Raw genomic sequence first — 12,829 nt, forward strand, 5'->3', positions numbered from 1 at the left:
AAACCTTTTATATTCCTATTATTGTTATTATTATTATTATTATTGTTATCATTATCATTATTATCATTATTATTATCATTATCAGTATCATTGTTATCATTATTATTATCATTATCATTATAATCGTTATTATTTTCATTATTATTATTATAATTATCATTATTATTATCACTATCATTATTAGCATTATTATTATCATTATTGTCATCATTATTGTTATTATTATTATCATCATTGTTATTATCATTATCATTATAATTATTATCATTATTATTATCATTAGCATTATTATAATTACCATTATAATCGTTATTATTTTCATCATTATTATCATCATTATCATTATTATTATCATCATTATTATCATTATCATTATCATCATTATCATTAGTTTTGTGTTTATCATCTTTATATTTATCTTAATTTTTATCCATCTTTATTTTAATTTTTATCTTTTTTTAATCATTATTTTTATCGTTATTATTGTCATTATCATTGTCGTTATTTCTGCAATTGCTGTTATTGTTATTCTTATTACTATTATTTTAGTGGTTTTTTGGTGATTTTTTTGTGAATTTTTGTGAATTTTTTGTGGATTTTTTGTGAATTTTTTGTGATTTTTTTTGTGAATTTTTCTGTTTTTCCTCCCTGCAGGTTTGTGAAGAAGCTGGAACACTCCTGGAAGGCCTTGGTGCACGATGGGGTCAGTGAAAAATGGGCATTTGCATGGAAAAATGGGAATTTTAATAAAAAAATATGAAATTTTATGAAAAATTTTGAATTTTAGTGGAAAAATGGGAAATTTTATGAAAAAATTGGAGTTTTTAATGGAAAAAAATGAGTAATTTTATTGAAAAAACAGGAATTTTAATTGAAAAAATGGGAATTTTTATTTAAAAAATGGGATTATTTATTTTAAAAATAGGAATTTTTATGGAGGGGAAAATGGGACTTGAATTTTAAAGAAAAAAGAGATTTTTTTTTTATAATGGGAAGGTGGAACTTTTTAATGGGAAAAAATTGGATTTTTCCTCAGGATTTACCTGGAATTTCTCCCCAAACCCCTCAGAATTTCCAGGATTTTTGGGTTCAAATCCATTTTTTTCCCAAATTCCCAAGATTTCTCCCCAAATTCCCAAGAATTCATCCCAAAATCCCAAAATTTCTCCCAAATTCCCAAGGTTTCTTCCCAATTTCCCCAAATTTTCCCCAAATTCCCTGAATTCTTCCCCAGCCCCTCAGGATTCCCAGGACTTTTGGGTTAAAATCCCATTTTTTCCCTATTTCCCAGAATTTCCGCCAAATTCCCAAAATTCCTCCCCAAACCCCTCAGAATTCCCAGAATTTTGGGTTTAAAATCCCAGAATTTCCCCCAAATTCCCGGAATTTCTCCCCAATTTCCCCCAAATTTCTGGAATTTCCTCCCAACCCCCCAGAATTCCCAGGACTTTTGGGTTAAAATCCCATTTTTTTCTCCTGAATTTCCCAGAATTTCCACCAAAATTCCCAAAATTTCCCTGAAAAAATCCCAGAATTTCACCCCAAATCCCTGGAATTTCTCACCAAATCCCCAAAATTTCCCCCCAAATCCCCCGAATTTCCTCCCAATCCCCCAGAATTCCCGGATTTTGTGTTAACTCCCATTATTTATCCCATCCAGGACACGGTCTCAGTTCACCGGCCCAGTTTCTACGCCGAGCGCTTCCAACGCTTCATGTGCCACACCGTGTTCCGCAAAGTGCCCCGTGAGTGACCCAAATTCCCTTTTTTTAACCCAAATTCCTGCCCCACAGCCCAAAAATTTCCCTCTCCCAATTTTTTCTGATTTTTTTCCTCTTTTTTTCCTCTTTTTTTCTTTTTTTTCCGCTTTTATCGCGATTTTTGTTCTGCGAAGTGCCCTGTGAGTGCCCCAAAATTCCCTTTTTTTACCCCAAATTCCTGCCCCACAGCTCAAAGAATTTCCAATTCTCTTCCCACTCCTCATTTTCCACCATTTTCCCTTTTTCTCCCAATTTTTTCTGATTTTTTCTGCTTTTTTTTGAGTCTTTTCCCTTTCTTTTCCTGATTTTTGTTCTGCAAAGTCCCCCAAGTGCCTCAAAATCCCCAAATTTCCCTTTTTTTACCCCAAATTCCTGCCCCACAGCCCCAGGAATTCCCTCTCCTGAATTTTGCACATTTTTTTTCCCAATTTCTTCCTGAATTTCCCCCATTTTTTCCTGATTTTTTTCACTTTTTTCTGCTTTTTTCACGATTTTTGTTCCGCAAGGTCCCCTGTGAGTGCCCCAAAATTCCCTTTTTTTCCCCCAAATTCCTGCCCCACAGCCCAAAGAATTCCCTCTCCTGGTTTTCCACATTTTTTTCCCAATTTTTCCTGATTTTTCCTGATTTTTTTTCCACTTTTTTCTGATTTTTTTCATTTTTTCTGCTTTTTTCGCGATTTTTGTTCCGTAAAGTGCCCCGTGAGTGCCCCAAAATTCTCTTTTTTCACCCCAAATTCCTGCCCCACAGCCCAAAGAATTCCCACTCCAGATTTTCCCCTTTTTCCCCCAATTTTTTCCTGATTTTTCCTGGTATTTTTCACTTTTTTCCTGCTTTTTTATTGATTTTCGTTCCACAAAGTTCCCCAAGTGTCCCAAAATTCCCAAATTTTCCTCTTTTCACCCCAAATTCTTTCCCCACATCCCAAAGAATTCCCAGGTCTCTTCCCATTCCTCATTTTCCACCTTTTTTTTTCCCATTTTTTTTCCGGATTTTTCCAGATTTTTCCAGATTTTTCCAGATTTTTTTCACTTTTTTCCATTTTTTCCTGATTTTTGTTCTGCAAAATCCCCCAAAATTCCCAAATTTTCCTCTTTTCACCCCAAATTCCTTCCCCACATCCCAAAAAACCCCAAATCTCTTCCCACTCCTGATTTTCCCCTTTTTTCCCAATTTTTTCCTGATTTTTCCTGATTTTTTCCCTCTTTTTCCCCATTTTTTTTTCATATTTTTCCCCTTTTTTTCCCCAACTTTTTTTCTGCTTTTTTCCTGATTTTTTCCCTTTTTTTTCCCAGTTTTTTTCAGCTTTTTTCCCCCTTTTCTTACCATAAAAACTCCCTTGAAAATTGAGTTTTTAATTGAAAAATGACTTTTTTTCCCTGGAAAAGTAATTTTTTTCTTGGAAAAAAGCATTTTTAATGAATTTTTCCTCTTTTCCCTCCCTAAAAACTCTCTGAAAAAGCTGCAAAACCACTTTTTTTTTCCCTAAAAATTGCTTTATTTTCCCTAAAACCTTCTTTTTTTCCCTAAAAACTTCTTTTTTCCCCTGAAAACTTCTTTATTTTCTTCCAAAACTCTTTTATTCCTCTGTAAATTTGCTTTTTTTTTTTTTTTCCCTGGAAAACTGCTTTATTTTCCCTGGGAAATTGATTTTTTTTCCCTAAAAATCACTTTTCTCCCCCTGGAAATTTCTTTTTTATCCCTGAAAAATCACTTTATTTCCTGAAAAATCACTTTATGTCCTTGAAAAATCACTTTATTTTCTTGAAAAATCACTTTGTGTCCTTGAAAAATCACTTTATGTCCTTGAAAAATCACTTTGTGTCCTTGAAAAATCACTTTATTTTCTTGAAAAATCACTTTATTTCCTTGAAAAATCACTTTATTTCCCTATAAAATCCCTTTTTTTCGCTTCAAAACTCATTTAAAATAAAATTTTCTCCTTTTCCTCCCTCCTCCCTCCCCCGAACCCTTCGGGAAGCCCCAGAAATTCCCATTTTTTAATGGAATTTTCCCTTTTTTGCAGTGAAACCTTCCCCGTCCAAGAAGAGCCGCGGGGGCGGCGCCGGCCCCAGGAGGAGCTGCCAGGGGGGGACCCCAAACCCGGCCCTGATCCCCGGCCCTGGGGACGGGAAAACGGGCCCTGACACCGACCCCGAGCAAGGTGAGAAATGCAGGATTTTAGTCTAAAAAATCCCCTTTTGATCCCAAAAAAATCCCCCTTTTTATCCCCAAAAAATCCCCATTTTTATCCCAAAAAATCCACATTTTTATTCATAAGAAATCGCAAATTTTGTCACAAAAAATCCCTGTGTAATCCCTAAAAAATCCCCAATTTTATCCCAAAAAAATCCCCATTTCTATCCCAAAAAATCCCCATTTTTATCCCACAAAATCCCCAGTTTTCTCCCCATTTTTATCCCAGAAACTCACAACCCCATTCCCAGATTCCTGTCCCCATCCCTGTCCCCACCCCTGTCCCTGTCCCTGTCCCCATCCCTGTCCCCATCCCTGTCCCTGTCCCCATCCCTGTCCCCACCCCTGTCCCACCCCTGTCCCTGTCCCATCCCTGTCCCCATCCCTGTCCCCACCCCTGTCCCCACCCCTGTCCCCATCCCTGTCCCTGTCCCATCCCTGTCCCCACCCCTGTCCCCACCCCTGTCCCTGTCCCATCCCTGTCCCATCCCCACCCCTGTCCCTGTCCCATCCCTGTCCCCATCCCTGTCCCCACCCCTGTCCCTGTCCCCATCCCTGTCCCCACCCCTGTCCCTGTCCCATCCCTGTCCCATCCCCATCCCTGTCCCATCCCTGTCCCTGTCCCCTGTCCCTGTCCCATCCCTGTCCCGTTCCCTGTCCCATCCCCATCCCTGTCCCCATCCCTGTCCCTGTCCCCATCCCTGTCCCATCCCTGTCCCTGTCCCCATCCCTGTCCCATCCCTGTCCCATCCCTGTCCCCATCCCTGTCCCCATCCCTGTCCCTGTCCCATCCCTGTCCCGTTCCCTGTCCCATCCCCATCCCTGTCCCATCCCTGTCCCCATCCCTGTCCCTGTCCCATCCCTGTCCCTGTCCCCATCCCTGTCCCCATCCCTGTCCCATCCCTGTCCCATCCCTGTCCCTGTCCCCATCCCTGTCCCATCCCTGTCCCTGTCCCATCCCTGTCCCTGTCCCATCCCTGTCCCATCCCTGTCCCTGTCCCCATCCCTGTCCCTGTCCCATCCCTGTCCCTGTCCCCATCCCTGTCCCATCCCTGTCCCTGTCCCATCCCTGTCCCTGTCCCCATCCCTGTCCCATCCCTGTCCCTGTCCCATCCCTGTCCCTGTCCCATCCCTGTCCCATCCCTGTCCCTGTCCCCATCCCTGTCCCTGTCCCATCCCTGTCCCATCCCTGTCCCTGTCCCCATCCCTGTCCCATCCCTGTCCCATCCCTATCCCTGTCCCCATCCCTGTCCCTGTCCCATCCCTGTCCCTTTCCCCATCCCTGTCCCCATCCCTGACCCCATCCCTGTCTCTGACCCCATTCCCCTGTCCCTGACCCTATTTCCCTTTCCCTGACCCCATTCCTGTTTCCCTGACCCCATTCCCGTGTCCCTGACCCCACAGCTGACCCCGTTCCCGTTGTAGGGTCGCGGATCCCGGACCTGCTCCCGCGGGGTGTCCCTGACCCCATTCCCTGTCCCTGACCCCACAGCTGACCCCATTCCCCTGTCCCTGACCCCATTCCCCTGTCCCTGACCCTATTTCCCTTTCCCTGACCCCATTCCTGTTTCCCTGACCCCATTCCCCTGTCCCTGACCCCATTCCCTGTCCCTGACCCCACAGCTGACCCCGTTCCTGTTGTAGGGTCGCGGATCCCGGACCTGCTCCCGCGGGGTGTCCCCGAGCCGGGCAGTGACTCCGTCCCCACCTCCCTGTCCCTGTCCAGCCCCTCCCTGGGCAGCGCCGGATCCCCCCCCAGCAGGTGAGACCCCAAAACTGGGGATTGGGGTCAGGAAAAGGGGTTTGGGGTCAGTCCTGGGTGTTTGGGGTCAGGAAAAGGGGTTTGGGGTCAGTCCTGGGGGTTTGGGGTCAGTCCTGGGGGTTTGGGGTCAGGAAAAGGGGTTTGGGGTCAGGAAATGGGGTTTGGGGTCAGTTTTGGGGGATTTGGGGTCACTCCTGGAGGATTTGGGGTCTGTCTGGGGGGGGTTGGGGTCAGTTTTGGGGGATTTGGGGTCAGTTTTTGGGATTTGGGGTCATTCCTGAGGGGTTTGGGGTCAGTTTGGGGTGAGTTTTGGGATTTGGGGTCAGTTTGGGGTCAGTTTTTAGTATTTGGGGTCAGTTTTAGGGGATTTGGAGTCAGTTTGGGGTCAGGTTTTGGGGTTTGGGGTCAGTTTGGGGTCAGTTTTGGGGTTTGGGGTCAGTTTGGGGTCAGTTTTGGGGGATTTGGGGTCAGTTTTGGGGTTTGGGGTCAGTTTTGGGGATTTGGGGTCAGTTTTGGGGGATTTGGGGTCAGTTTGGGGTCAGGTTTTGGGGTTTGGGGTCAGTTTGGGGTCAGTTTGGGGTCAGGTTTTGGGGGATTTGGCGTCAGTTTGGGGTCAGTTTGGGGTCAGTTTTGGGGGATTTGGGGTCAGTTTTTGGGGTTTGGGGTCACTCCTGAGGGGTTTGGGGTCAGTTTGGGGTATTTGGGGTCACTCGTGTCCGTTCCCAGCAGGTCCGTGGGGGTCGAGGTTCACCCCGGGCCCGAAGCAGCTCCGGGGATTTCCCTGCCCAGGTAAAATCCCACTTTTTTATGGAATTTTTCCCAGGAATTCCCAGAATTTGGAGCTTTTTGGGGTCGAAACTTTCCCAAATTTCCTGAATTTTTGGGAGATTCCTGAGGAAATTCCCTTTGGGATGTTCCTCCCTGGGAATTGGGAATTCCCATGTGGAATTTTCATGGAATTTCCTTTTTATTCCCATTTTTTCCATGGAATTTTCTGGAATTCCTCAGGATCCTTTTAATCCAGAAATTCCATGGAATTCCCATGTGGAATTTTTAATGGAATTTTTCTTTTTATTCTCATTTTTTCCATGGAATTTTCAGCTGGAAAATCTTGAGGGTTTTTCTCAATCTGTGTTTTCCATGTGGGATTTTCATGGAATGTTTTCTCCGTCCACATCCAGTCCCTAAAAAATTCCCAAAAAATTCCCCTGGAATTCTAAAAATTCCCAAAAAATTCCCCCAAAAATTCCCAAAAAATTCCCCCAAAAATCCCCAAAATTAAAAAAAAAAAAAAAATCCAAAAAAATTTCCAAAATTCAAATAAAATTTCCCCATATTTTCCCCAAAATTAAAAAAAAAAATCCAAAGAGAAATTCCCAAAAAATCCTCAAAAATTCCCCCAAATCCCCCAAAATAATAAGAAAATAAATAATAAAAAAAAATCCAAAAAATTCCGAAAGAAATCCCAAAAAACTCCCTCCAAATCCAAAATAAATCCCCCGAATCCATGAAAAATTCCCCAAAAATTCAAAATACTCCCCCCAAAAAAATCCCCTTAAAATTCAAAAAAAGTCCCAAAACTTCCTCCAAAATTCTCTAAATTTCAAAAAAATCCTCAGAATTCCTCAAAAATTTCCCCAAATTCCAAAAAATTCCTAAATTTTCCTCCAGAATTCCTGAAAATTTCTTTTAAAATTCCCAAAAAATTTCAAAAATTCCCAAAAATTCCCAAAAACTCCCCAAAAATTCTTCAAAAATTCCCCGAAATTACTGAAAATTTCTCAAAAATTCCCTAAAACTTCCCAAAAAATCCCCAAAATCCTCCAAAGTTCCTTGAAATTTCTCAAAAATTCCCAAAATTCCCCAAGATTAAAAAAAATCCCTCTAAATTCCTCAAAAATTCCCAAAAAATCCCCCAAAATTCCCCCAAATTCCAAAAAATTCCTCAAAAATTTTCCCAAATCCCCCAAAAATCCCCAAAATTTCTCCAAAATTCTCCAAATTCCAAAAGAAAAAACCCCAAAAATTCCTCAAAAATTTCCCCAAATTCCAAAAAATTCCTCAAAAATCCCCAAAATTTCTCCAAAATTCCCCAAATTCCAAAAAAACCCCTCAAAAAGCCTCAAAATTTCCCCCAAATTCCAAAAAATTCATCAAAAATTTTCCAAAATCCCCAAAAAATCCCCAAAATTTCTCCAAAATCCTCCAAATTAAAAAAAAAAACCCAAAAAATGTCTCAAAAATTCTCCTAAATTCCTTAAAATTCCTCCAATATTCCAAAAAAATTCCTCGAAAAATCCCTCAATTTCCCCCAAAATCTCCAAAATTCCCAAAAATTCCTAAAAAATTCCCATTTTTTCCCGTATTTTTGCAGCTCCTCCCCCGTCCCGTCGCTGCCCCTGGAGCTGGAGGAGCTGCAGGAGACCGAGATCAGCTTTGTGAGTTCCCTGGGAATCCCCAAAATCCCCAAAAAATCCCAACATTTATCCAAAATTCCAAAAATTTGGAACCTGAATTTTCCCTGGGAATGGGGCGGGGTCGGCTCCTCCCCCAAAATTCCCAAAAATTCCAAGAAGCCCCAAAAAATTTCCCAAAATTCACTCAAAATTCCCAAAAAATTCTCAAAAAAAATCTCCCAAAATTCTCAAAAAAAATCTCCCAAAATTCCCCAAAATCCTGAATTCCCCAAATTCCCAAAATTCCCCAAAATTCCCAAAATTTTGGGCCTGAATTTCCCCTGGGAATGGGGCGGGGTCGGCTCCTTCCTCAAAATTCCCCAAAATTCACTCAAAATTCCTCCAAAATTCGCAAAAAATTCCCAAAATTCCCCAATTTTTTTCCCAAAATTCACTCAAAATCCAAAAAAAAAAATCTCCCAAAATTCCAAAAATTCTCCAAATCCCCAAAATTCCTAAAATTCCCCAGCTTTGGGCAGCCCCAGAATTCTTGGAATTGACCAAAAAAAAGAAAAAAAAGAGGAAAATTCTTCATTTCTGAGGGGCTGGAATGGCCTGGGATGAAATTTTTGGAATTTTATGGGATTTGGGATGAAATTAATGGAATTTTCCTGGATTTGGGACAAAATTCCTGGAATTTTCCTGGATTTTGGATTAAATTCCTGGAATTTCCCTGGATTTGGGACAAAATTAATGAAATTTTTCTGGATTTGGGACTGAATTTGTGGAATTTTCCTGAATTTGGGGTGAAATTTATGGAATTTTCCTGGATTTGGGATGGAATTTACAGAATTTCTCTGAACTGGGACAAAATTCATGGAAATTTTCTGGATTTAGGATGAAATTCCTCGAATTTTCCTGGATTTGGAATGAAATTCATGGAATTTTCCAGGACTGGGGATGAAATTCATGGAATTTTTCTGGATTTGGGACAAAATTCCTGGAATTTTCCTGGAATTGGGAAGGAATTCCTGGAATTTTCCTGAATTTGGGATGAAATTCCTGGAATTTTTCTGGATTTTGGAACAAATTCCTGGAATTTCTCTGGATCTGAGACGAAATTAAGAGAATTTTCCTGGATTTGGGACAAAAATAATGGAATTTTTCTGGATTTGGGACAAAATTTATGGAATTTTTCTGGATTTTGGATTAATTTCCTGGAATTTTCCTGGATTTGGGACAAAATTTGTGGAATTTTTCTGGATTTGGGAACAAAATTCCTGGAATTTCCCTCCCATTCCCACATTTCCAACCCCAACATCATCACCCCAAAATCCCGGAATTTTTTTGGGAATAAAACCCCAAAATTCCATTTAAAAAATCCCAATTTTTCCTCATTTTCTGTTTTTTCTCTCCCCAGTGAAGCAGCGCCGACGGGACCCCAAAAATCCTCTGGAATTTCTTCTTTTCCCTCCGAAAAAATCGGGAATTTGGGGATTTTCCCTCCGGAATTCCCGGAAAACCCGGGAGGAGCTGGATGAAAAAATTGGGAAAAAAATTCCCAAAAAAACTCCCAAAAATTCCCCGAAAAAACCCCCCAAATTGGGAGAAAATTCCTGGGAAATTCCCAGTTTTTTTGGGAATGTTTTTGGGGGGATTTTTTTTTTTATTTGGATTTTTATCCCAAAATTTAATTTTTATTTGGAATTTTTTTTTTTTTTTCAGATCTCAACACGATTTTTTTTGTGGGAATTCTTGGGGTTATTAATTATCAATTGTTAATATTAATTATTAATTGTTTTTTATTAAAAATTTGGGAATTTGCTCCAGGTTTTTCATGGAAAAATTCCTGGTTTCTCCTTCGTTTTTCCCAGCAGGAATTTTGGGAAGTTTTTTCCCACAATCAGGGAAAATTTTCTGGGAATTTTGGGGAATTTTTGACAAATTTTTTATTTCTATTTTTTTGGATTTTTTCCAGGGATATTTTTTTTTTTTTTTTGGAATTTTCAGGATTTTTTGGAGGATTTTCTTGGAATTTTCAGGATTTTTTGGAGGATTTTCTTGGAGTTTTCAGGATTTTTTGGAGGAATTTTTTTAGATTTTCTTGAAATTTTCTCGGATTTTTTTGAGATTTTTTGGGGGGAATTTTCTTGGAATTTTTGGGATTTTTTTGGAGAATTTTTTTAAAATTTTGGGGATTTTTTGGAGGGATTTTTTGGCACTTTCAGCATCATCCTGGAATTTCCACCCCAATTTTTTTTAAAAGAATTTCCCTCCAAAATCCCCAATTTTTCCAATCCCAAAATCCCATTTCTTTTTTTAAAAAAAACACTTTTAAAATCCCCACAAAATCCCAGGAGCTGATTTTAGGATGAAAAATTAAATTAAAAAATCAGGAATTTCCCACCCCAAAAATCCCCAAAAAATTCCCAAAAATCCTCAGACTGATTTTTCCTCCATCCCTGATTTTTTTATGGAAAAACCCCAACATTTCCCCCAAAATTCCCTTGAAAAAAATCCCAATTTTTTTACCAAACCCCCAGAATTTCCAACTTTTTACGCCGAAAAAATTGTGGAATGTAAAACAGGGAGGGAATTTTTTCCGGGATATTCCCAAAACTTTTCCTTTTTTGACAAAAAATCTGAATTTTTCCCCCCAAAATCCCGGATTTTCCCCCTCTGGAATTGCCTTATCCCGGGAATTCCCACCTGGAATTTTTTCCAAGATTCCCCTGAGGGAAATTGAGGTGAAAATTCTCTTGGAATTTTCCCTTTTTTTCCAAGAATTTCCCTCTTTTTCCTTGGAATATTTGTCTATATTAGACAAATTCTCTCCCAACCCCCTTTTATTCCCATTTTTTATCGGATCAGGAGGCAAAAAATGCCCCAATTTTCCCAACTTTTCCCCATTTTTTTCCCAATTTTTCCCAATTTTCCCCATTTTTTCCCCAATTTTCCCCCTCAGAACAGAATATTTATGAATATTTAACTATTTTTGGGATAATTCCCCTTTTTTTTTCCTTGGGAATTTTCCTCAGCCAAAGGTTGAGGAAGGGGAGGTGGGGTTGGAATTTTTGGGATTTTTTGGGGTTTTTTTTTGGGATTTGTTTGTTCCAAAAAGGGGAAAATTTGGGAATTCTTGGGGAGGGTGTGGAATTTTCCAGGAGAAAAAAAAAAAAAGATGGATGGACTTGGCTGGAAATGGGAATTTTCCTGGATTTGGGATGAAATTCATGGAATTTTCCTGGATTTGGGACAGGATTTTCCTGGATTGGGACGGAATTCATGGAACTTTTCTGGATTTAGGATGAAATTTATGGAATTTTCCTTGTTTTGGGACGGAATCGATGGAATTTTCATGGACTTGGAATGGAATTTCCCTGGATTTGGGATGAAATTCATGGAATTTCTCTGGATTGGGACAGAAATCTTGGAATTTCCCTGGATTTGGGACAGAATTCTTGGAATTTTCCTTGATTGGGACAGAAATCTTGGAATTTTCATGGACTTGGACTGAAATTTTCCTGGATTTGGGACGGAATTCAAGGAATTTTCATGGACTTGGAATGAAGTTTTCCTGGATTTGGGATGAAATTCATGGAATTTTCCTGGATTTGGGACAGAATTCCTGGAATTTTTGTGTCCACTTCGGAATTTTGGTCACCAAGCCGCCGCTCCCAGGGATCATGGATGGACTTTCCTCTGGATTTGGGACGGAATTCATGGAATTTTCCTGGATTTGGGACAGAATTAGTGGAATTTTCCTGGATTTAGGATGAAATCTGTGGGATTTTCCTGGATTTCCATGGATTTGGGATGGATTTAATGGAATTTTCCTGGATTTAGGACAAAATCTGTGGGATTTTCTTGGATTTGGGACGAAATTCATGGAATTTCCCTGGATTTGGGATGGAATTCATGGAATTTTCCTGGATTTGGGATGGAATTCATGGAATTTCCTGGATTTGGGACAGATTTAATGGAATTTCCTGGATTTGGGACGGATTGTGTGGAATTGTCTCTCTGTGCTTTGGGGTCTCTGTCCCTGGGGGGGGACACCGAGAGCCCCCCTGGAATGGGGACATTTGGGGACATCACTGGGGACATTTGGGGACACTGGGGACATCATTGGGGGTTTGGGGACATGGGGACACACATGGGGACATTTGGGGACATTGTGGGGACATTGGGGACATCATTGGGGGTTTGGGGACGTGGGGACACACATGGGGACAGACATGGGGACATTGTGGGGACATTGGGGGACATTGGGGACATCATTGGGGGTTTGGGGACGTGGGGACAGCCCTGGGGACATTTGGGGACATCAGTGACATGGGGACAGCTCTGGGAACGTGGGGACATCATTGGGGACATCACTGGGAACAGTTGGGGGGCATTGAGGACATGGGGGACATCCCTGGGGACATCATTGGGGACACTGGGGACATCACTGGGGACATTTGGGGACATCAGTATGGGATTGGGGACATGAGGACAGCCCTAGGGACACTGGAGACATCATTGGGGACATCAGTGTGGGATTGGGGACATGGGGACATCACTGAGGACATCACTGGAGACCTGTGGAGGGCTTTGGGGACATCACTGGGGGATCAGGGACATCACTGGGGACACTGGGGACACCATTGGGACATTATTGGGACATCATTGTGGGACTGGGGACATCAGTGACATGGGGACAGCCCTGGGAACA

General features: G+C 41.3%; 1 protein-coding gene across 1 annotated transcript in view; it reads left to right on the forward strand.

Annotated features, from left to right (window-relative positions):
• The window catches only part of PIP5K1A (phosphatidylinositol-4-phosphate 5-kinase type 1 alpha), a gene marked incomplete at its 5' end in the record, with an annotated part of 11,257 nt that extends 663 nt beyond the window's left edge, over positions 1 to 10,594 (forward strand). The window contains 7 exons of the mRNA XM_083878844.1: positions 655 to 703; positions 1,617 to 1,745; positions 3,785 to 3,922; positions 5,599 to 5,716; positions 6,443 to 6,505; positions 8,091 to 8,154; positions 9,533 to 10,594. Coding sequence (XP_083734970.1) covers positions 655 to 703; positions 1,617 to 1,745; positions 3,785 to 3,922; positions 5,599 to 5,716; positions 6,443 to 6,505; positions 8,091 to 8,154; positions 9,533 to 9,535 — 564 coding nt within the window. The 3' untranslated portion in view covers positions 9,536 to 10,594. The remainder of the gene's footprint in view (positions 1 to 654; positions 704 to 1,616; positions 1,746 to 3,784; positions 3,923 to 5,598; positions 5,717 to 6,442; positions 6,506 to 8,090; positions 8,155 to 9,532) is intronic.
• Between the last annotated feature and the right edge of the window lie 2,235 nt (positions 10,595 to 12,829).

The sequence above is a fragment of the Zosterops lateralis genome, assembly GCF_965231275.1.
Source record: "Zosterops lateralis genome assembly, chromosome: 27".
In the NCBI taxonomy this organism is placed as follows: domain Eukaryota; kingdom Metazoa; phylum Chordata; class Aves; order Passeriformes; family Zosteropidae; genus Zosterops; species Zosterops lateralis.